Source organism: Prinia subflava, chromosome W, assembly GCF_021018805.1.
Source record: "Prinia subflava isolate CZ2003 ecotype Zambia chromosome W, Cam_Psub_1.2, whole genome shotgun sequence".
Lineage (NCBI taxonomy): Eukaryota > Metazoa > Chordata > Aves > Passeriformes > Cisticolidae > Prinia > Prinia subflava.
The window spans coordinates 8,107,520-8,130,046 of record NC_086282.1 but is presented as its reverse complement, the minus strand read 5'-3'; the positions used below and the strand labels follow the sequence as shown (position 1 = coordinate 8,130,046).

Sequence of the window (22,527 nt, the reverse complement as noted above, 5' to 3'; positions counted from 1 at the left end):
AGTATTAGCATTGAAGTTGTCTTTTCACTACTTATTACAGACAACTGGGTAGCATACAGTATCAATGTAAAACCTCTGGAGCAATTCAAAATAATAACTAGTTACTTTCAACCTTGAACAATAAAAGTAGACTCAAGCCACAGAATTTCTCTGAATTAATGAACTTACTCTTATTATATCAAATACACTTTTGGGTAAGTATTTCAAACAGTAAGTTTGTCTTAAGTACTTGAAGAATTCATTTACCAAGTGCCATAAATATGGTGGTTCTTTAATTTATGCAATTTTCTGTAAGATACCTGTTGGAGTTAAAGACCAGGAATACCAATGACTAAGAATGTTAAGAACAACAACGATCAGATAAAAGAATTATGCAAAACACTTGACTATGGTTTACTACTCTCAATATTGTGTCTTCACTCACATGATTGAAGGAATAAGAGCTTTTTTTTTCCCTGACGTATTCACAAATAGTGCTCTATTTAAAATATCAGGAGATAGACTGTAAATATTTCATCATTGATACCATTCATTTCTGGGACATAAGTAAGATAGGTGAATTATGCATTTACAGTCAAAGGCCAGGAGACATTTTAATTAGGAAGGCAAGTCTAAACACAAGCATACACCATAAAAACAATAAGCAAAGCTGCTTTATCATCAGAAGTTCAGAGAAAAGATGACCTGACAAATAACACACTCACCATATTCCTGTGAATCACAGCCTGGAATCCTCATTTCACAGTATCTTGATGTCACTAAACCTGGTACAATCAGGTCACATTTAAAGCAAGAAACACTTCAGTCTAGTAATTCTGGGTTTGGAAATTGACTGAAGAATGCATTTAGGTTTTTTAGCCCTGTAAGATGTGTCATTTCACAGTCATTTCAAAAGCATAGAGGGTTAAATCACAGTTTATTCAAAGATAGCAAAACTATCAAGATTTTGGAGTTCAGACATTAAGAAAAGACTAACTGCAAAACTAAACACTCATTTTGATCTGTGATTCTAGTTGGTATCTGTCTCCAACCTCTCAAAGCATTTTTATTTACATAAAAAAGTGTTTATTTCACCTCAGGTTTCACATGATGTGTTGGAGAGTTAATATCATAAGACCAACACAACTTGTGAACTCCCAGTCATATGAAAAGAGACAAGTAGGTCTTTACAAGTAACTTAAAATGCATTTTTGTCAAATCAACTTTAACAGCATTGATTTAAATGGATTTGATTTCTACGGTAACTTCACTAGCATCTCTGTCTTCATGTTATACCTCAAAGAATCACTACAGTGAATCCAAATCTGTTTTTATCTACCTTCTCTTCTTACCAGAACAACTATTTATAAGCTTGCTATTATTTTTTTATTCTTAAAATGTTTCCAAGCAGTTCCTCTGTTCTTACAGTAGCAAGTCCATACTGTTTCATTTTGGAAGCCGTGATCTCTAGATTTTGCCTGAAGTCTTCTCACTGCCACATTTCAACCTGTTCACTTCCTGTTCACTTTCCATTTTCAGTCAACAGCCAAACTTATCTCAAACAGCTTGAAAGGCCAGAAGGAAGCAAACTGCGGCACCGAATCCATTATTCCCAAGTTTTGGACATTTCACTTTGTGTCACCTGTTTCCTAAAGTGTGTGATGAGCAGCTACTGTTTTGCCTAAAATCAACAGTAACTTCTTCAAATTTTCTATTCACAGGCACAGCACATAACAGATATGTTCCCCTTATGTTTGGCTTTACAGTCTGTTTTGTATCTTCCAGAAGAAAATTTAACGTATTTTCAAACCCGCTAAAAATTCTATTCACCTACTGAAAATTTCCCGCCTAACTAAATATATTGCCATCACATAAAGAGAGGTACAGCATTTGAGATCAGTAGTTTCTTTCAGGATGAGGAAGAGAAGTCCCCCACTGAGCTAGCCCACTAGAATCCCAGTGCTTCAGGATGTTTCATACATGTGCAAATGCCCTTGACTTTGATTTTACCCCATCCCAGCTTGGTGAACATCACCTCTATTAACTTGCTTCCTAGTGTTGTCAGTTGCTGCTCCCACATCTGTCATATTGGATATATCTGTCCCAAATCTCATTCTACTGCAATCTTCTACTGGTCATAGTAATGATCCCTCTGAATAGTTCTCTTAATTGAGGTCTAACAAGCTGGGATTTCAAATCTCATTGCAACAGAGCATGCTCAGCCTGAGGCTAAACTCTGAAGGACTATCCTCAATATTCTGTTCCTTTTGTTACTAGAAATATTCTTGACTGACTTTTCAACCATTTATGTGACTTGTGCATTAAGTATTGATATTTGTTTACCTAGCACTGTTTGCATTGGCTTATATGAGCACAATGATGTACTGATATGTGAGCTGAATGATACACTGGCTGTACACTGAGGAAAAAGAAATTATTTTCTACTCTGTTATTTGTTTCTGAATTTGTTAGGGAAAAAACAACTTAAATTTCTTTACCATGCATTCTCTTCACATCTCCAGAACACTCACATTCTACAGCAGACAATTATACATTTTATTCAATGCCCTGTGGTCAACTAAGGCTTTTCTGCACTCTGTATATATCAAAGACTTCCATTCATTTTGCCCCTTAAAACAAATTATTGGTCACTGGTTTCAGTTCATACCTCAAATGATCCCTGCAAATCAGTTTAAAATGCAAATTTACTCTTTCTTGGTGTAAAAATGCTATTGTGAAGATACGTGCCTGGCATTAAATTCCAAGTTTGAAAGTGCTCTTGCTACTGAAAGATTAGTCAGTTAAAAAAAACATTTTGAAACATTCATAATTGTGACAAATTCAAATCAAAACTCTGAAATTTGTTTCCTTCCTCTAAGTTATTTCCATTCAGTCTTCCCACCCAACCAGATATCTCAATTTTCCTATGCTTTTCCATCTTTCATAAATTGTAGTGCTCTCAAAAAAACATAATTTTTAACAGCTAAATGGCTGGTTAATCCCATGCAGGAAAGAAGCTGAAATCAAGAGATAATTATCTTACCTGTTGTAACACCATGAACAACTCCTTCCTTGGTCCTGGAACCTAAACAAAGAAAAATATTAGGTTGAAAATGCATATTCTTAAGTACTGGTAAAGACTAGATAGATGATAAAGAGGGATTAATATGTAGACTGCATACCATTGCATACAATATTTTCCAAGGTTATTAAAAGAAATTAAAAAGAAATTCAGTTTAAGGGAAGAAGCAAAACCATCAGTAAAGAACAACCACATGGATGAGTATCAACTGTGGAAAGGTGAATAATACTGGAAACATTTCTGCAGTACATACTGACTTCCTTGCCACTTTCTGAATAGCTGTGCTAGGCCTCCCACTGAGACACTAATTTTGAAGATTTTAGAAAAAGCTAAGGTTACAGTTAACAATAGATGTTGCTGATTTAGCTGAAATGAATAGATAAGCTTTGCGGAAATCAGTTAAAAGTTGAAGGATGGTTAAAAGAAATCGGATTTAAGATAAGCTACCCCAGATCTAGTAATTCATTGCTTGTCAATTATGAAAAAAAGAGAAACTAACACAAGACAATTGCAAACCTCCTGTTTTCAGAAACCCATTGAAATAGTCCGGGAAAACATGAAAAAAGGATTCAACCACATCTGCACTGTAAAGGTTGAAAGTTTAGAATGAGGAAGACTCATTTTACTTCCTCCTTTTGGTGATCACTCCTCACAAAAGGACCACCAACCCATTTCAGGGAACAAACTATGCATGCTTAATAGCCTTTTTGTCAATTAGCATACGAAGTGGAGAAGAGGAAGTGACAGGGGTATGAATATGCATTTGTATTTTGTGTGTTCAACATTTTTGTAAATAAAAGGCTTTGTAATTACCTGTGATCTTTGCAGTGTGCATTAGGGAGCGATCCCACACGCTGCCTGGAGTCGCAATAAACACACTTTCTAACTTTAACTGTTAGAGAGTTTTTGTCCGTCACGGCTGGATATCAATATTAGATCGATATTCATATTTTAATAAATTACCACTTAGCACACTCACACAGATGACTCTGCACAGAAACCATGTTAACATCCTAAGGAGGATCATGCATGCATTTATAGAAGCTCTGAGCCACAGTTTCCAGAACATCCTTAAAATTTCATCTTTGCCAGATCTCTGTTCGCAGGGCTTGACAATCACTACTCAACTACAGAAAGGCCTAGAGGTTAAATTCACAGGAAGATTGAAGTGCTAGCCAGATTTAGATATCAACTAGTCCAAAAGAAAAACTTTAGGCAGCAGATAGGATTTCAACATGAAAATGCCCCCCCAGGTCACACCCAAGGTCTGCTGCACCCATTGTCCTTGTTGTCACAGATCACACACAAACTGCAGGAAGCAACCTGGAACCTGTGCTAGACTGAGGCATAACACAAGACCTGTGTAAGCAAGGTAACTCTGTGTTGGGGGTTAGATTTGCTTGCCTTTTTTTTTTTTTTTTTTTTTTTTTTTTTTTTTTTTTTACTTATAGAATTTTTCCCATAAGTTGCTAGGAGACTAACTCCTGAGTACTTGACTAAAACAAAGAAGTGGCCAAAGGAAATTGCAGCACCACGCTACACCTATTGTTTTTGGGTCTCTGGGAGTTTCTCTCAGAGGGGAGAGATAACATGAGTTTTGGGGGAGGTAACAGACAACAGACAGGGCTGGGGGCAGCTTTGCTTTCTTGCTCTGGGCATCGGAGAGAGGACGGCCAGGCTGCTGCTCGCTGTGGGAGGAGTTCGCTGTTACCACCCCGTCCAGTCTTGGAAAATCGACCACCATCTACTCGTGTGCGCCAGAACTCTGAGCTCACCTCCTCCTGCCCTGCTAGAGCTGGGCCGGCCCTGTCCCGCTGCCACTTCTTTGGTGCTGCTTTGAGGCTTTCTGCTACTCTGTAGCCCTGCACTGCCCTGCCCTGCTGGGACATCCCTGCCGCTCCAGCTACCACCAACAGAGCTTATGATACATCTCATCCACCAGCCCAGGATTTTCCACCTCTCCAGCTTGGTGCTCTCGGAGTCCCAAGAGATCAGACTGCCCCGGGCTTTGTGAAGCCAAAGCCCCTCGAGGTTCTTCGTTCTGTTTATTATTAAGGCTGTAGTTGCTATTGTTTGTTTGCCTTGTTAGACACACTAGTAAAGAACTGTTATTCCTACCCCCATACCTCTGCCTGAAAGTCCCTTTAATTTTCTAAAGTATAATAATTTGGAGGGAGGGGATTTGAATTCTCCATTCCAAGGGGGGTCCAGCCCCCTTCCTAGCAGACACCTGTCATTCAAACCAAAACACTCTGACAAACTGATTTCTGCAACACCCATGCAAAAAAAAATGACTTTTCACCATGCTACCTTAAAGGGAACAGTCTCCCGTGTCTTTAAGGGGAAGAGAAACAAACTAGCACAGACTGTGGTTTAAAACATAACTGGGTGTCTTTTTCCCTACCAGCCCTCTACTTGCCCTTGTCAGGTTCCATTATTTGGCTACATTTTAGGGATTAGTATCCATCTGTGAACTGTGATGCTTACCAATGTGCAATTAAGAGAGTTTATGGCTCCTAGTTAATCATCTTACCTTGTCTGCCAGAGATGAGATTATATTTTTCTTACCAACACAGAAATGACCTCATTTGTAATACAATTTTTTTTGCTGTCATTGAGTATTTGAGACATTATAATTTATACCTCTAGCTTTACACCTCTAACATAACAGAAGAAAATACATAAGCAGAAAAGAACTAGAAAAACTAGAACTAGAAAATTCTTTGCAATAATACAATTAAACACAGAAACACAATATAAGCTCATTCATCAATACGTCCCACTTGCTACTAGTGCAAATTTACAGAACTTTAGGCATGTAGTTCTGGCACTATTAGATTGATTACATGATTGAAAAGGCTCTCTTACCCATGAGCAAGAGTAGAATAATAATTCATGATAAATACAAGGGAAAAAAAATACTGCATCAAGTAAAATGAAATGTTCCTTTAGCTAATTATGAGGTTAAACAGCTGAGAAGTCTTTTTCCCTTCTTTATTCCAATTTTATCTTTAAAAAAAGTTTGTTCAATGGTAAATATTTTTCAGTGAGAGAAAGCAATCAGTAGTTTCATTATATGCAAAGTGCTCACGCCTAAAGACTTGTTTTAGGAGTTGGGTTCTCAATTTTGTACCACCATGAGACCTGAAGAAGAAAAGCAAATGATGGAATTCAAGCAGATGATAGTCTTACTGACTTCTAGCAACTAAATACCACTGCAGGCTTACAGTGTGTCTATTGGAATACTTAATAATAAGCACATGCTTTTGAAGGCATTGTTAGACCTGGCCAATATCTCGTCCATGTTGTTGAACTGACTGTTTGCAAGCCACACCATTAAAGACATGGAAACTTGTGAATTAGCAAGTACTCAGTTGCCTAAGGCAAGAAAGATATGGATGGTATGAGAGAACTCCCTGAGGACCTGTGCAATGCACACATCTCCAGAGGGACCTATTCCAAGTCAATTCTTACCTCACTTGCCCAGACATAACACTGCTATAACCACAACTCAAACAGAAATGCTGGTCTCTTTAGTGGAAGACAGACTTCTCTTTAAAAAAGCTCAGCTCACAGACCCATACGGAACAGGGGTATGTATAGCCAGATCCATTAATTGGCAAACAACCAGCTGATTGGTGTTCCAGACCCTACAGCATATGTTAGAGCTCAAAAGTACTTGCCCCACTGCTGCACACTTGCATACAAGTAGCTGTTCCTGCCATTGCAGCTACAACAGCACCTAGAAGCACATTAGGATCTGCCAGAAGAGGCCTACAAATAACAACAGTTGAATTCAGTAGGACGACTTCTGACTGGCCACAATGGAAAGCTGGTTGTCCACATTGTTTCCAGAAGAAACTAGCTGTCTTTCATCCTGGCATTCCTGACATACCAACAATCCTGCTCATTGTACCCTGAATAACAAGGGGAACAGAGGAATCAGACTAGGGATAATATAAAGACCAAGGAACATGACTCTAACCTAAACCAAGAAGCAATAGTAGTACATGGTAATGCTACTTTTCCTAGCTACAGGAGACATCTGTATGAGGAGAGGGAGAACACTAAACAGCATTATTTTTTTTTTTCAATTATAAAAAATACCATAGAGTCTCTTCATGATTTATTATTATTGCTGTCAATGTGCCAGAATGAAGGAGTGTATCAACACTTTGCAAATACACTCATTTCTGGACTATTCGAGAGACCAACTGACTATTCACATTGCTAAGTCAGAGCTAGTTACAGACTGGGAGACATAAACCCAAATTAGAGGAAGGTGCAATCGACTTTTAAGGAAAACACTTGCTTCCACATCCTGAAGCCCATTATTCCACCAGATCAACCTTGAGTCCCTCAACTACTCTGCTGGCTTTTCTACTACCAAAGGAAAATAAGAAACATTATGAAAAGGGAGTGGAGGAATTTGGATGGCTTTGCCAAATAGGTTATGACTGCTCTGCTCTACTCTAAGGCCATGTGCCAGCACAGGGAGTAGTAAACAACTCTGTCAGCCACCCTGCTGCTAATAAACTATTCCTTTGTTCTGTGAGCTTATGACACACCAAAAATGATCAGACTGGAAGCTTCCATTCCTGAGCACTGAACATGCATTCAAGAGTCAACTGAGCAAAAACTTCAGCTCCCTGGAAGCACACACAAAGCTCTGCAGACATCTTGAACACTGCACCACCAAGTGTGTTGACAGAGGTGGTACAACTGACACTGAAGAAGGCTTCAAGCATCAGCACCTTGTTATCTAAGTCTTTCATACCTTTTCTTTGTAGCCTCCTAAGGGCAGCTCCATACAGCTCTCACCCTTTTTCTCTTCTCTTCCTTCTGCAGTTCCACTCTCTCCTTCCTGTCCCTAGCACGGCCACCTAACCCTGTCTGTCCCATGTATGACATCTTACCCTTTCCGTTCCTTGCCCAACCTCCCATCCCTTCCTCCTCACAGCACAGCCAGCAGACTCCAACCACCTAACTCACTCTTTTATCATACCCATAGCTGTGAGGGCAAGGCTGTTCCCACTCTTTGGTAATTAACATAGCTGCAATATATCAGAGGCAAGATTGCCTTCAGCACTATCTGTCCTTCCACAGTGCGTGAGCACATCCTTCTTACTCAGTTCCTGGTTTAAAAGCCAGTGGGGATTAGAGTACTGCCACTTCCTCTCTGTTTCACGCTAACAGCTCTTGAAAGATACAGAAAAGGGAGTTTTAAATTTACAGCACACACAGGCCTGCTGAGCTTCAGTCCTTCTTTCTAAACAATGACCAGGCCATTTTTTGACATCAAGAAAGGTCCTGATGCTGTGCTTGAATGAGTTGAGAGAACCACCAATTTCAGTCGGCCAATTCTGAAGCCCATTGGGAGAGAAATTTAAGGGGAAAAAAAAACCCCAATACTTGAAAGCACTGTAGACTGTATTGAAGGGATCTTGGGTACTTAAAAGGAGGCCAGACAGTGGACTGAGGGAAGAAAGAGACTTCAGCATGGACAGGGGTAAAAACACCCTCCTTATTATTTAATCCTCCAATACACTGTTCTCCTACATAGCTTTAAGTTTCTCCCTTTGCCAAGAGAATTTTTCCTTGTGCCAAAAAAATGCTAAAACCAAAACAAGAATAAAACAATTGCAATGACTACATTTCATCCCAAACAGCAGCTGTTGTTAATAGAACTCTTACCAGGTAGAATTAGGTTATTCTAATAACTTAATTCTACCTGGTAAGAATAACCTAACTGGGTTATTCTAAGAACCAGGTTATAGTCTTTCACATAATAGTTAACACAGAAGCCTGGACAGAAAGGTCCAGATGTTTTCCACATTGACTTAAATTGCACTGATTTCAGTGGGAAACCACATCACCTAGGGGATCTGGACCAAAGACTCTGCATCTTCTTAATTCTCCAGCAGCAATTGGAGGCTGAATGTTATGAAACTGAAAATGATTAACAAATCCCACTCAGCCCAGTGTCATTAGGTTTTTTTGCAAGATGTCAGGCAGCTTTCACAGTATAATCTGGCTGTGAATCTCAAATCTGAAAACCCAGCTACAGAAATTGGGTGTGAGAATCTTCATGAGCTCTAATGAATGGTGCTGCTCCTCTCCTCTGCTTGTAAAGGGGCTCCACCACCTTTTGCACTGCAATTATTAACAGCCTGCAGAACAAAAGATTATCACACTGGCCTTTGCTAATGCTGCACAGGGGAAGAGACACCTTTGCTGTGTGCTTGGGAAGTAGGCAGAGAAACATCCACCTCCTTCTTCCCTATTTGAACTTGTTGAAATGTCCTGCCTGTAAGGGCAAGCACACAACTGGACACAAGCTGCCAGTGCTTCTGGAGACAGCTTCCAACCAAAGGCTATTTTACCTGCATGGCAAACTGTGCACATAGCCCTTGCCTCCTGAAAAGGAGGCACCTGGTGGGAGAAGGATCCTCCACCATTACTACAGTCACATGCACAGGTCCCTATCACAGCTCAGGGCTCTGCTGTCCCCAGTAACTTCTTGAAATTCTTGAAAAAAATAGCAAGCCTGCCCTCCAAAGTTCAACCTCAGCAAAAGAGTCAGGAAATCTGTTGCCTTTGGGAACAGAACTAGGTTCAAATGTTATTGTGGTCTGGAGAACAGGTCAGACACAGATTAATTTAGCATTCAATGCATGTTTCTAATACAAAGAAATCAATGACTCCAGAAGCATGGCCAGCTCTACAACAAAACAAAATAAATAAAAGTCCTACTTCTGGGAAATAATTCCAACATCAAGCATAATATACAGTGGAAGAACATCTATTTTGATATCTTGAAAATGAGCAGATGCTCATTTTAAAATAGATTCATTGTACAATTAATGTTCAAAATGACTGCCATCCCTGTTGGCAAGAGCACTGAGCTTTGCTATGGCTTAAAAGGGAGGGAAGTATATTCCAAATGAGTAGTCCACACTATCTGGAGCAGAAATCATTTCTTACCGACTGGCACTAGCCTGCAACAGTAGAGGGAATCCAAAAAAGGCACTGGAATGCCAGAGACCTCAGTACTCCCACTGAAAAGAAATGCCTCTGGCTTTCAGCTCTGTTTAACTTCTCTGTTGTGTGCACATCTCCCTCGGTACACACAGCACCCATTACAGAACTGACCTGCTACAAAATCAACAGAACAGAAACAACCTACAGAAAAGGGTATCTTTACCCCCTCCATTCTTTTATAAACTAGCTTTATTTGATGAATAAGAGAAATAACCACTTGCTCATATAGTCTTGGCAGATTATTTTTCTGTGAGTTTTTCATGACAGCATTAGCAAGACACTCCTCTAAAGCCCAATACTTGCTAAATGAAGATGACTATCATGCATGAATGTACCAGTCAGGGATTTGAAAAGGATTTTATCCCAGGCTCTACACAAGACTTGTGTGGCCTAGAATAAGACACTAACAACTGCTTTGCTACCTTGGGATCTACCTGTCCTACTTCATTAACTGCAGAGGCTCTTCCTTGAGAAGTCATGGAAAATATCTGTCATGAATTTGCAATAGTAATTACAGAACATGAAAATAATTTCAGAAGATAACTCTTTGCCATATAAAATGTTACTGTCAATGTACCAAGCAGTTGGAATGCCTACTACTCAGCTCCTGAGCTAACCTCTCAAGTGTCTTCTCCTGAAATCCTTTTCAAGCCCCACATACTCTGTAGAATGCTGTGAAGCCACCTTCACCTCCAGCTTTTACATTTTTTCATATTTATTTTTACTATACCGACCATCCCTTTAGCCTTGATCTGGCAAACTTCTTGCATGGAGTGCCAGCCAATGACCTGCACTGTTAGGCACTTGGCTTCAAAGAACGGGAGCTGAGGAAGGCACAGCTTTCCTCTTATTTCTTTTGCAATCCTCTCCTATGAGCAATTACATATTTTTTTGCAGAAGAACAGGTCTGATGAGGATCCAGCTGTGAATGTCTGGGTGCACCAATCAGCAGCATGCTTGCTGCTGCCCACCTACCCACATAGAGGACTCCCTCTTTCGTCTTTCCTGCTGCCTCTGCCACACCCTGCTTGGTTTTTTCTGCTGCTGCTACAACTCCCTCCTTTGCCTTGGAAAGCCCTTTCATGAACACATCCATGGCTGAAGACTCTCTTCACACAGCTCTAGAGAAAAGAAAAAAGACAGTACACACTTTCAGTAAAGTTTTTTCAGCTTTTTATCCCAGAAAGGGGAAAAACATTCTAACTGAATGGAAACACAATTACTTTAAAATTTTATTATTTATATCCCAAATTATATAGCTATATAAGATAGATATCCTATTTCCACAGAATCCTATGGAGAGGTTGCCAATAGTGCAATTCTGATTGGAAGATGGTTCCATTGATATAAGTACCTTCCTTGCCTATCAAGGCATCATTTCTCCCAAAAGACAGTTCTGTTCATGAGCTGAATGCAAGATCTAGCCCTGTGATTTGATGATACTTCACCTCTCATCCAGAGAAAAAAGCCAACTTAAATAAACACCAGCAACTTAAAAAAACAAAGAGACCAACCTGAAAACCAAACCACATAAACCAAAGCCTCTCATAAATAACAAATGTTCACTTGTAAGAAAATGCCATTACAACTCAGGACTGGAAGAAATAAAAAATGCCTCATTACCATTAGTCCAGCATTTCACACACAGTCCACATAATTCTTTTGGAAAGTGAGTTTTCCTGAATGGGTTCCTCGCATGCATCACAACAGAGAAAATATTTTGCTAAAAAGCAAAAGCAAGAACACAGGATTTTAAAAGCACTGCACTAAAGCTACCAAGAGAGTCCTCGGGCAGCAATTCAATCCAGTGCTAGCTACACTGAAACAGTAATTAAAACCCAGAATTAGTGTCCCTTCAACAAATCCATTATCAATAGTCCTTTCTTTTCCTCCACCCACACAAACAGAAGTGCTGCTTGTTCTCTTCTTTACCAGAGGCTGAGTAGGAGGAATGGATGTCTAGGAAGACATCTGGGCTGTCGCAGCTTTTCACTAACTCGTGACAAGCGTGCGAAGAAAGGCAGCGTTTGTGCTCCAGCCAAACTGCCCACAGCACCTGCCGCCCCAGGGATGGCGAAGTGGGGGATGCCTTACACACAGCGCCGAGGGGAGGCAGGACCGGCCCGCGACACCCTCCGGCTCCTCCACCGACAGGGTCCCCGGGCCCGACCCCGGGGCAGCGCCGCGACCACGTGCGGGGGATACCTGGGGACCGCGGGGGCGCATCAAATAACACAGGGACACCTGCAGAAGGAGGAGGGAGGGAGCAGGGCGTTGCGCCCCTATATATGCGTGTGTATATGTACCTATACGTATACAAACATAGACATGCATATAAATACATACACACGGTGAGGCACCTACCGAGGAAAGCAAAGCGGCGCGACCATCTGAGCACCCGCGGACACGCTGTCGGCACACGGCAGACCTGGCGCCCGGCTTCTCCTCCCTCCCCCGTGCCCGAACGAGAACGTTCAACAGGATGCATCTATCTAGCGATCTTTGGCATTACATATATACACCGCTATAATTCTCTGTGCCCGCACACGCGCTCCCCGCCCGAGCGGCCCCGCCCTGCCCGCACTCACCGCCGGGCTCCTCCGCCACAGGAGCGACGCGTTCCGAGCAGGCGAGGGGCGGCGCGGGCTGCAGGTGGGAGCAGAGTGGCCCCTGCTCAGCACATCCCGAGGCGCAGCCCGCCTGCTCTGCTGGCACCACCCCGGCAGCAGCCCCGCAGGCGGCGAGTGCCGGCGAGGGCGGGGGGCGGAGGATGCGCCGCGGGAGGGAGGAGCAGTCTCTCCTGCTCCCTGTTGAGTATGCGCCCCCCGCCCGGGTCCCTGCGCCCACCCTATCACGTCCTTCGTGGCAGGGAGGTAGAGGCGTGATAAACTGGGAACGCCTGTTCCCTGGACGTAGACCAAGAGAGAAGCAAGTGGGAAGAGTAGGCTGGGTGACTTGGTCCCCCAGGACTCCGCAGTCACCACTCCCTCCAAAGGCTGGAGCGTCTCATCTTAGAAGTGTAAGGAAGCTGTTGATGCGGCACACCCGAGTCATTTCACCAAAGCCTTAGAAAGTCTCCCCCAGCTTTTAATCGCTTTTTCATCTACTTAAAATCTTCAACCCTGAATGACTGCAGTTCAGTGTGACTGTTCTCACAAGATGCATGATCCCAGATCATTTTAAGCACGGAGGGTGGTGGTCTTGCAGGTGTAATTTGAGTCTTAACTCTATGGCAGACACACAAGAGTTTTCATCCCAAATGAAGAGCAGTACGGCCAGACTTGCCCAACCCTTACACCTCTGCTGGCATCCTCCACCACACAATCCATCGCCACTGCCACCCAAATCTTAAACTCATGCAGAGAAGTCATTGTCTCCCTGTTAGCGTAGGAAAACATATAACCACACAAAGGCGATCATATGCGGTTCTTTATTTGAGCGCGCGGGACACAGGGGCATGCGATGCCCAAATCTTGTGCCCAAGAATACAGAGTCGATTTGTGATTTTTATAGTTTCAAATTATACATATGTTAACTAACCTCCACCCCTAGATACTGGTTATCCTATTTCTTAGTTACTATCTTAAATCATACCTACGCTTCACCCTGGGTTCTACTTGATTTGGTTAAAACAATGCTTCTCAATTATCTCCTGGGCTGGAGTCATACTTAAAACAATAGTATGAAGCTAGTTGCACAAGCTGATGTTTGTTCCAAAGCCAGGCTACGTCAAATTCAGATTGTGCGTCTTCTACCTTCCCCCCCTCAACTACCCGCGGTTAACTTATACAATTTTAAACCCTCCACTATCATTCCCCCCTTTGAAAGTATTTTCACTCTAATATACTAAGTGTAAATGCTTTCACTTAATACAGTCCATTTGGCTTCAGAGTTTATAGTGGATGTTCATCTTCAAATCCTCTGTTGTCATGGGCTTTGTCCAGGATGTTGTTGCGGATCGAAGGCGCTGGATATGGATTCCATGCCAATGCCTTCATTACGGTCCTGTTCCAAGATGCCTTTTTCTGTATCTCTCTCTTCAGGATTCTGTAAACTAACCAAATTACTAAAAAATATAATTAGTAAAATTATCAGATTTTCAAGGATAGACTTTATCCATGAACTCACATTCCATCCTAATCTTTTAAAGATTTTACCTAACCAGCTGGTAGCTAAATCCTTTTGTGCCTCATGCTGTATTTGTTTTAACTGGCTGATGTCATGTTCTACATCTGCAGTTACATTTGGGATGTGGATGCAGCAATGGTCAATTTGTCCCTTTAAATATCCACACACTCTGTGTTCTTTCAAGAGTAACATATCTAAAGCCAAACGATTTTGCAGAGTCATTTTGGTGGTGGCCTGTAATTGCATGTTGAGTTCCCTAAATCCCTCTTGTGTGATTCTTGCTAATCTATCTACCTGACCTGTGAGTCTATATAGCATTTCTCTATTTCGGTAATTTGCAACGGGACCAAACAAGGATTCTAGGGCCCACCCAATCTTTACTCCACTAGAGGGTTCCTGCCAAGTGTCATCTGGGTTCTTGTCCTCTGAGACATCTCGTTTTGCTTTTATTTGCAAGGGCTCACTGCTCCCATTGAATGGGGATTTCTTCCAAATTGGACATAAAGTGGGAAGGCCCAGGGTGATTTCTCTAACCTCCCCGTCCATATGCAAGTGTGTTCTCCATGTACCATCACTCATTGCCCATACAAACGGTCCTGGACTTCGAATTGTACTCCTGCTACATCCTACTATAATCTTGGAATCTATTTTGCCTTGTTTGTGTTTAATTTTCCTGCAGGCACAACCGATTCGTAAGACTACTGCCAATGGTGACCACTGTTTTATTTCCAGATTATCAGAGGTGCAATCATAGATTTTATTGCATACCCACCAACTTACCTTATTTGCCTCTTTCTGACTGCTAGTACCAGTACTCATCACTGTGGGATCTGTCTCATTTTCAGAGCCTTTCCATTTAATGCACGAGGGTGTGCTTTCCATATATTGGAATTTCTGGAGGATACTCATAGACCATGCACTGTCCCAGGGTTCCAGTCCTTTCCAATCCTTTTCTTCACATTTCCACACCACAACGCTCTCTGTAGCGTTGTCCCTGATCTATTGATAGTGTAGAAACCAACATTCCCATTTTGCAAGGTCTTGGTCCTTAACCCACCACTCTATGATTTGTCCTAATTTGCCATTACTAAGAGTGCAGTCTGATTTTCTCATAGGTTGCATATAGGAACACTCTGTTATCTTCCAGTACTCTTTGACTACTACCCTTGACTCTGGTACTTGTTTACATTTGATTGTTTTGTTCCCTCCTATTTCAGGTAATTTTGACATTATTATTCCCCAGCTTACTGGGTCCCCTGCTGCCTTTGGTATCGGCAGACAGGCCGTTATTCTGCTGGTATTGTGCATTTTGGCAAAGTCTCTGACCAATCCAATCATTACATTCTCAGCCCGAATTTCATTAGAAATTTCTATTATTTGTGTCTTTGCCTGTACCTCTCTCTTCATTCTAGAATGAAGAGTGGTTAGTTGACCCTTCTGTATTCCATATCCCAAAGTAACAGCAATCCCCACTGGTGACATTAGTATCCACGAAATTAACATTACCCACAAGAGGAGCATGAGCACAATTACCGAGACCATTTGAGCAGTTACAGACGTTTTAGCCTCAGCTTTGTCGGTCCTATAGTTTCTACAGCCCACAATTGGACTCCACAAGGGACCTTCTTCACGCTCGTGTAGTGTATCCAGGATTCCACTCAAGCCACTTTGACTGCTGTAAAGGTGGTTAGCAGTACCTGATGGAGACCAGTCCACTTCTCTTTTAGTGGTTCTTCATTCCAGGTTTTGATGTATACTTCATCTCCTGGTTTGATATTGTGGACTGGATTCTCCAGGGCCAGTGGTCTGTTCCACACGAGAACACTTCGAAGGCGAGCTAGAGTTTTCCCAAGGGACAGAACATAATTATACACATCTTGTTTCCCTGTGACATGAACATTTGGATTTGGGTTAGGAGATTCATATGGTTTCCCATACAATATCTCATAAGGACTAACTGACATCCCACTCCTAGGCTTTATCTGAATTCTCCGCAATGCTATTGGTAAAGCCTGTGGCCACTGCAGTTTGGCTTCCTGGCATATGTTACTGATCTGCCCCTTCAGTGTCTGGTTAATTCTCTCTACTTGCCCACTTGACTGGGGTCTCCATGGTGTGTGGAGGTCCCAAGATATTCCCAGTAACTTGCTTACCCCTTGTACCACGGTGGCTATGAAGTGTGGGCCTCTGTCTGATGATATCCCTAGGGGCACCCCAAACCTGGGAATGATCTCCTGTAATAACCACTTAACTGTTTCCTTTGCTTGGTTTGTGCGACAGGGAAGAGCTTCTGGCCATCCAGAAAACGTGTCAACCCCTACTAACAGGTATTTGTATCCCCGAGTTCTTGGCAATTCTGCAAAATCCACTTGCCAATAGTCTCCTGGTTCTATTCCTATCCGAATTCTGCCTAACTGTGACTGTCGTCTAGCTACCGGGTTGTTTTTCAGGCAGATTTCACATTTAGACATTACTGACTTGGCCATTGTTTGCATCCGTACTGAGATTAGGTATTGTCTCAACCACTTTACCAACGCCTCTGCACCCCAGTGACACTCATTATGTTTTACCTGTAAAATTTCTCTCATTACCAAAGGAGGTACCACTATTTGCCCTTGTGCAGTTACATACCACCCTTCTGCGTTCTTCTGTGCCTTCAGCAGTTGTGCTAGTTTGTCGTCTTCTATTGTATATTTTGGCTTAGGAGGCAAATTAAATTGAGAGATATTAAGTCTTGATGGTATCAATGCCATTGTTTTCTGCACCTGAGGGGCTGCCCAATCTGCTCTTCGATTTCCTTCACAAATTTTGGAGTTGCCTGATTGATGTGTTTTGACGTGCATAATTGCTACTTGTTCAGGTTTTTGTACTGCATCTATCAGTTGTAGGACTGCATCTTGATGTTTAATATTTGTACCTTGGGAGGACAGCAGTCCTCTTTCTTTCCATAAAGCTCCATGTACATGCACTGCTCCAAAGGCATATTTGGAGTCAGTCCGTATATTTACTGTCTTCCCCTCACTCAGCTCTAGTGCTCTGGTTAATGCGATTAGTTCTGCCCTTTTTGCAGATGTATTAGGTGGTAGTGCTTTTGCCTCTATTACTACATCAATTGTAGTTACCGCATATCCCGCGTATCTGGTTCCATTTTCCATGAAGCTGCTTCCATCTGTAAAGAGTTCCCACTCTGGTTGCTCTAGGGGGACGTCCTTCAAATCTGTTCTTGCTGAATAGGGGTGCTCGATTACTTCTAGACAGTCATGCTCTAATGGACCTTCCTCAGCTGTGGTACCTAGAAATAGAGCTGGATTCAAGAGGTTAGTTGTATTTAGTGCAACGTCATTCTGCTCAGTCAGGGTTACCTGAAATTTCATCATCCGGCTTGGAGAGAGCCAATGGCCCCCCTTTTGTTCCAGGACCGTAGTTACCATGTGTGGCACATAGACATCTATGTGTCTTCCCATCGTGAGCTTCCTGGCTTCCTGTATCAGCAGCACGGTAGCTGCCACTGCCCACAGACATGAAGGCCATCCTGCACTTACGTTGTCGAGTTGTTTGGAAAAGTAACCCACCGGCCTTTTCCAGCTTCCCAGTCGTTGGGTCAGGACTCCCAGTGCCAGTTGGTGCCTTTCATGCACGTACAGCTGAAAGTCTTTAGACAGATCAGGTAACCCCAAAGCAGGAGCAGTTGTCAGTGCTTCCTTTAACTTCTGGAAGGCCTCTTTCTGTGGTTTGCCCCAGGTGAACAGCTGCCTCTTCTGAGCCTCATACAAGGGTTTTGCAATCAGTTCATAGTCCATGATCCACAGGCGACACCACCCAGTCATTCCGCGGAAGATCCGCAGCTCGTGTAGATTCTGGGGCTCTGGAATAGCACAGATAGCTTGAATACGATTAGTATCCAGTTTTCTCTGCCCTTGAGAGATTTCACATCCCAGGTAAATCACAGTCTGTTGGGCAATCTGTGCCTTTTCTCTGGATACCTTATACCCTCCCATTCCTAATGAATTTAAGATCTCAATGGTTACCTTTATGCAGGTCATTTCTTCCTCTGTTGCAATCAAAATGTCATCTACATACTGGAGTAATAGTTATTGGTCTCTCGGTACTTGCCCTTCTCTGGTCCAGATTTCCAGTTCCTTTGCCAGTTGACTCCCAAATAAGGTGGGTGAGTTCTTGTACCCCATCGGAAGTCGGGACCAGGTGAGCTGGGTTTTTCTTCCATTTTCTCAATGTTCCCACTCAAAGGCAAATAGTTTCCTACTTTCTTGGTCAAGGGGTATGCAGAAGAAGGCATCCTTTAAGCTAATTACAGTAAACCATTTATATATCTCTTTTACGGATGCTAACAATGTATAAGGGTTGGCAACCACTGGATGAATGTCTTTGGTTATTTCATTTATGCCTCTTAAATCCAGTACGAGTCTATACTCACCATTGGTTTTCTTTACCGGGAATATTGGGGTGTTGTATTCTGATTCACATTCCTCTAGAATTTGATATTTTAAGAATTTATCAATAGTCTTTGCTATTCCCTGTCGTGCTTCTGGTTTTATAGGGTATTGTTTGATTCGTACAGCCTTTGCTCCTTCTTTTAACTCTACATGTACCGGTTGTGCTAACTTGGATTTTCCAGGTACATCTGTTTCCCAGACAGAGGGCATTACTGCATCTTCTACTTCCTTAGGAATATTAGAAATTTGTTTTTCTTTTATCATCAAAATCCTTCCTGTCTTAGACTCCGGAATTTTCATTACGAGTTCACCATTCTCAAAAGTAATTACTGCCTCCAGTGCTGCCAGTAGATCACGCCCTAAGAGCGGAGTTGGGCAATCTGGCATATATAAGAATTCATGGGTCAAGATCTTATCTTCAGAGCTCAAATCTAGGGGTTGCAGGAATGGCCGTATCTCCTCCTTCCATGTGGCTCCAATGACTGCTGCTGACTTGTTCCCAACTTGTCCCTCAAGATAATTTAATACAGAATGAGTTGCTCCCGTGTCAGTGAGAAAATCTACGTCTTTTCCTTCTAAATGCAAAGTCACCATGGGCTCTCTTGATCCTGGCTCCCTCTCATGTAAGACCATGACCCTGGCTACACCATCCAACTGAGGCTCAGCACTCTGATTAAACATGCTGTGTAACTGAGGCTGACCATTCTGGCTAAACCGACTCGGACACTCCCTTTTCCAGTGTCCCTTCATTCGACAATATGCACACTGGTTCAGACCTAGCCCCAACGACCAGAACCTCTGCCAAAGCCACCTCTATTACCGCCACGACCTCCTCTACCACATCCTCACCCCTGTGGGATTGCATTTTATGGAAATGGTTTGCTCTAGCTCACCCCTGGAAAATGTATGGTTTATCCCAAGTCTGTATCCTCCCTGCAGTATCAAGTTATCTTTAACCTCACTGGCTGGAGAATGTTACCGCGCCCCTTTGAACCTCTGTGATAAGAATGCTAAGGCAGAAGGCTCTGCCCTCTTTGCCCCTCTACCCCTGGAGGCCTCCGGACGCTCCCCTCTCCTCTCCCCCCTTCCCCCTCTCCCGTTCCCTTCCCCTCTCCCTCAGTGAATAAACTCTCACCTCATCAGCACCCCACTGGCGTCTGAAGTCTCTTTGCCTGCCAGCACGGGAACACCCACGACCCCACAAGGACCTGGGGGTCTCCCGGGGGACCACCCCCGGGAACCCCCCTATAAATTTAAACTAAAACAGATGACGCACCAACGTCGGGCAACAGCACCAACGACCCTGAGACAAGATGGACCATGGTAACTCTGTTTAGGTGCCGTCTCCGGTGCAGCGGCCGTTCCGGGCCATTGCGGCCCAGGGCGGCCCCTCCCGCACCGCGCAGAGACCTCGCGTCCCACCACCGCCGACCACCCCGGTGCGGGCCCGGGTCCCGGCCCCTTAGGGCCCCGGCCCGCCTTGGCGCTGCGCGGGCTGCACAGCCCCGCCGGGTGGCGTGGCGTGGGCAGCTCGGGTCTGCCGCGGCGAGGCTCCGGCGTAAGCCCCGGCGCGGCGGGACCGCTGCTGCGGCGCGTGGCCGCGGGGCGGCCCCGGCCCGCCTCGGATCGGCGGCGCGGGCTGCGCGGCGGCAGGGCAGCCCTGGCCTGGCGCGGGCCCGGGTGCCGGCACGGCGGGGCTCCGGCGGCGGAGCAGCCCCAGCGGCAGAGCGGCCCCGGCCCAGCGAGACAGCGGCGTGGGGCAGTCCCGGCACGAGCTGACACGTGGTCCCGGCCCTGCCAGCACCGGGAGAAGCCACGCAGAGAACAGGTGCCCCTCCCCCCTCCCGGCAACAGCGGCGAAAAGAGCCCTGCACACCGTCGAGCGAGCCCGAGCAGCCAACGCCCCTGGACAGCAGCAAAAAGAACTCAGCGACAGCCATCAGAGAAGGAAAAAGCAGTCTTCACTTGTGCCCAAGCCCCGCACCTTCCAAAACTCAGTTTTGTAAATTGTGTAACCTCCTTCCTCACCCTTACCCCCTCCTCCCCTCGCTGCTCCTTCTCCCTAACCCTATTTCCCTTAAAAAACCTCCAAGAGTTAACCCCTTCCTGCTAAACCCGGCACGGCATGGCTAGTGCCATGTGTGCTGTGACCGCATAGCCACCATGGCCACGTGCCCTCAGTCCCACATTCTGCTTTCCAAGCCCCACAAGGTAAACACTAAGAAACCAAACCCCAAAGCTTAAGTGAATTTGTAATACCAGTTTTACAGCCTTGTATAATTGTTAATGCTACTTTGATTCCCTTTCCCTGTTTTTCTGCCCCTGTCCCTTGCTGTTCTGGCCAAACAGCAGGGTGTCCCAAACCCTCCATTTCCTTCCCATCCCCATGAAGTAGTTTTACAATTATGCCTTTCTAGCTTTTGTGTGTGTTCATATTGCAGATTCCCCTGTTTTCTGTTTTAGAAAGCAGAGGCCTTTTCAGGTCACAAGTGTGGATCCAAGGGAAGCAGTTTTTAGATTGTCTTCTTGTAAGGCGCGATTCAGTGGTAGACTATTGAATCAGTAACGCTTTTTGGGTTTATACTGTCCTCAGTTAGTTCTGAGGGTGATTGATAACCTGATAGAGTGTCTGAGAAAGTATTTGACAGTTTTTCTAGTTTTTTTCTTTTGTTTTTCTTTTGATGACCTAAAACTGGGGGTCTTTTGTTAGGTCTCTGACACTTCTGGTGCAAGTATGGACGAAAAAAATCCCCAATGGGTACATATGGACAAATGTAAACAATTGCATGCAGAGTGTGGGTCCTTTGGTTGAACCAGTTGGAAAGTGCAAGGAATGATTTGGCTCAGATCCATGGGTGAGAATCTGAAGCTGTGTGTGGAGCCCGGGGAACTCCACGTGTTTTCCTGTCCCTAGAGTGGGAGCAGAGGTCAGCGCCTCAGCCTAAACTGGGGGCTGTGGTGGTCTGAAAAGCCAGTTGGAAAAGACTAGACACTATTAGGCCAGTCACGCTGGAAAGGCTCAAACAAATTTGTTAACTTGTTTCAAATCTTGCAATATAAACTCACATAACCCGTTTACTGCAATTACAAGGTCAGAGAAACTGTTCACAGTATAACATAATCCTTACTGCAATTGTATTTGGTTTCATGCTGTAAAACTGTGTAATTAGTGTTTCATTTTTAAATTGTTAATTCACATATGTCATATTTCTCTTCTCACATTTTAAAGAAAAAAAGGGTGACTTGTGGGATTGCATTTTATGGAAATGGTTTGCTCTGGCTCACCCTTGGAAAATGTATGGTTTATCCCAAGTCTGTACCCTCCCTGCAGTATCCTGTATCTGTAACCTCACTGGCTGGAGAATGTTACCGCGCCCCTTTGAACCTCTGTGATAAGAATGCTAAGGCAGAAGGCTCTGCCCTCTTTGCCCCTCTACCCCTGGAGGCCTCCGGACACTCCCCTCTCCTCTCCCCCCTTCCCCCTCTCCCGTTCCCTTCCCCTCTCCCTCAGTGAATAAACCCTCACCTCATCAGCACCCCACTGGCGTCTGAAGTCTCTTTGCCTGCCAGCACGGGAACACCCACGACCCCATAAGGACCCCGGGGGTCTCCGGGGGGGCACTCCCCGGGGACCCCCCATAAATTTAAACTACAACACGCCCCTGTCTCTGTAAAACTGCCAACAGGCTTTGCCCCTGTTTCTTGGCAACTTCTCTGTCCCTGATATTATAAACTTTCCAGGCAACCTCTAGGAGTTTATCCAAGTTTCTTAACTCTTCACATTCCAGTTTTTGTAGCTTTATCCTAATATCTTCCTGTGCTTGACCCAGAAAAAGAAAGGCT

The 22,527-nt window shown here is 43.9% G+C and overlaps 2 protein-coding genes across 10 annotated transcripts in view; both read right to left on the bottom strand.

The window, feature by feature from the left end:
• The window catches only part of LOC134563423 (alpha-synuclein-like), an 87,024-nt gene extending 74,194 nt beyond the window's left edge, over positions 1-12,830 (bottom strand). For 2 of the 9 annotated variants that reach the window (XM_063421339.1, XM_063421343.1), the window contains exons 1-3: positions 12,467-12,647; positions 3,023-3,064; positions 705-764 (exon numbers count right to left, since the gene is read on the bottom strand). In XM_063421339.1, coding sequence (XP_063277409.1) covers positions 705-764; positions 3,023-3,064; positions 12,467-12,590 — 226 coding nt within the window. In that variant the 5' untranslated portion in view covers positions 12,591-12,647. Of the gene's footprint in view, positions 1-704; positions 765-3,022; positions 3,065-11,077; positions 11,224-11,725; positions 11,826-12,466; positions 12,648-12,690 lie in introns of those variants that run through there. The other 7 variants (XM_063421337.1, XM_063421336.1, XM_063421335.1 and 4 more) reach the window with 7 other exon arrangements.
• A 690-nt stretch (positions 12,831-13,520) lies between these two features.
• Positions 13,521-18,332, bottom strand: LOC134563469 (protein NYNRIN-like). The gene is made up of 2 exons (XM_063421388.1): positions 15,928-18,332; positions 13,521-14,168 (listed from the first exon to the last, which is right to left on the bottom strand). Exons 1-2 carry the CDS (start codon positions 18,271-18,273, stop codon positions 14,166-14,168), a joined length of 2,349 nt encoding a protein of 782 aa, XP_063277458.1. The 5' UTR covers positions 18,274-18,332; the 3' UTR covers positions 13,521-14,165.
• Positions 18,333-22,527: the final 4,195 nt, after the last annotated feature.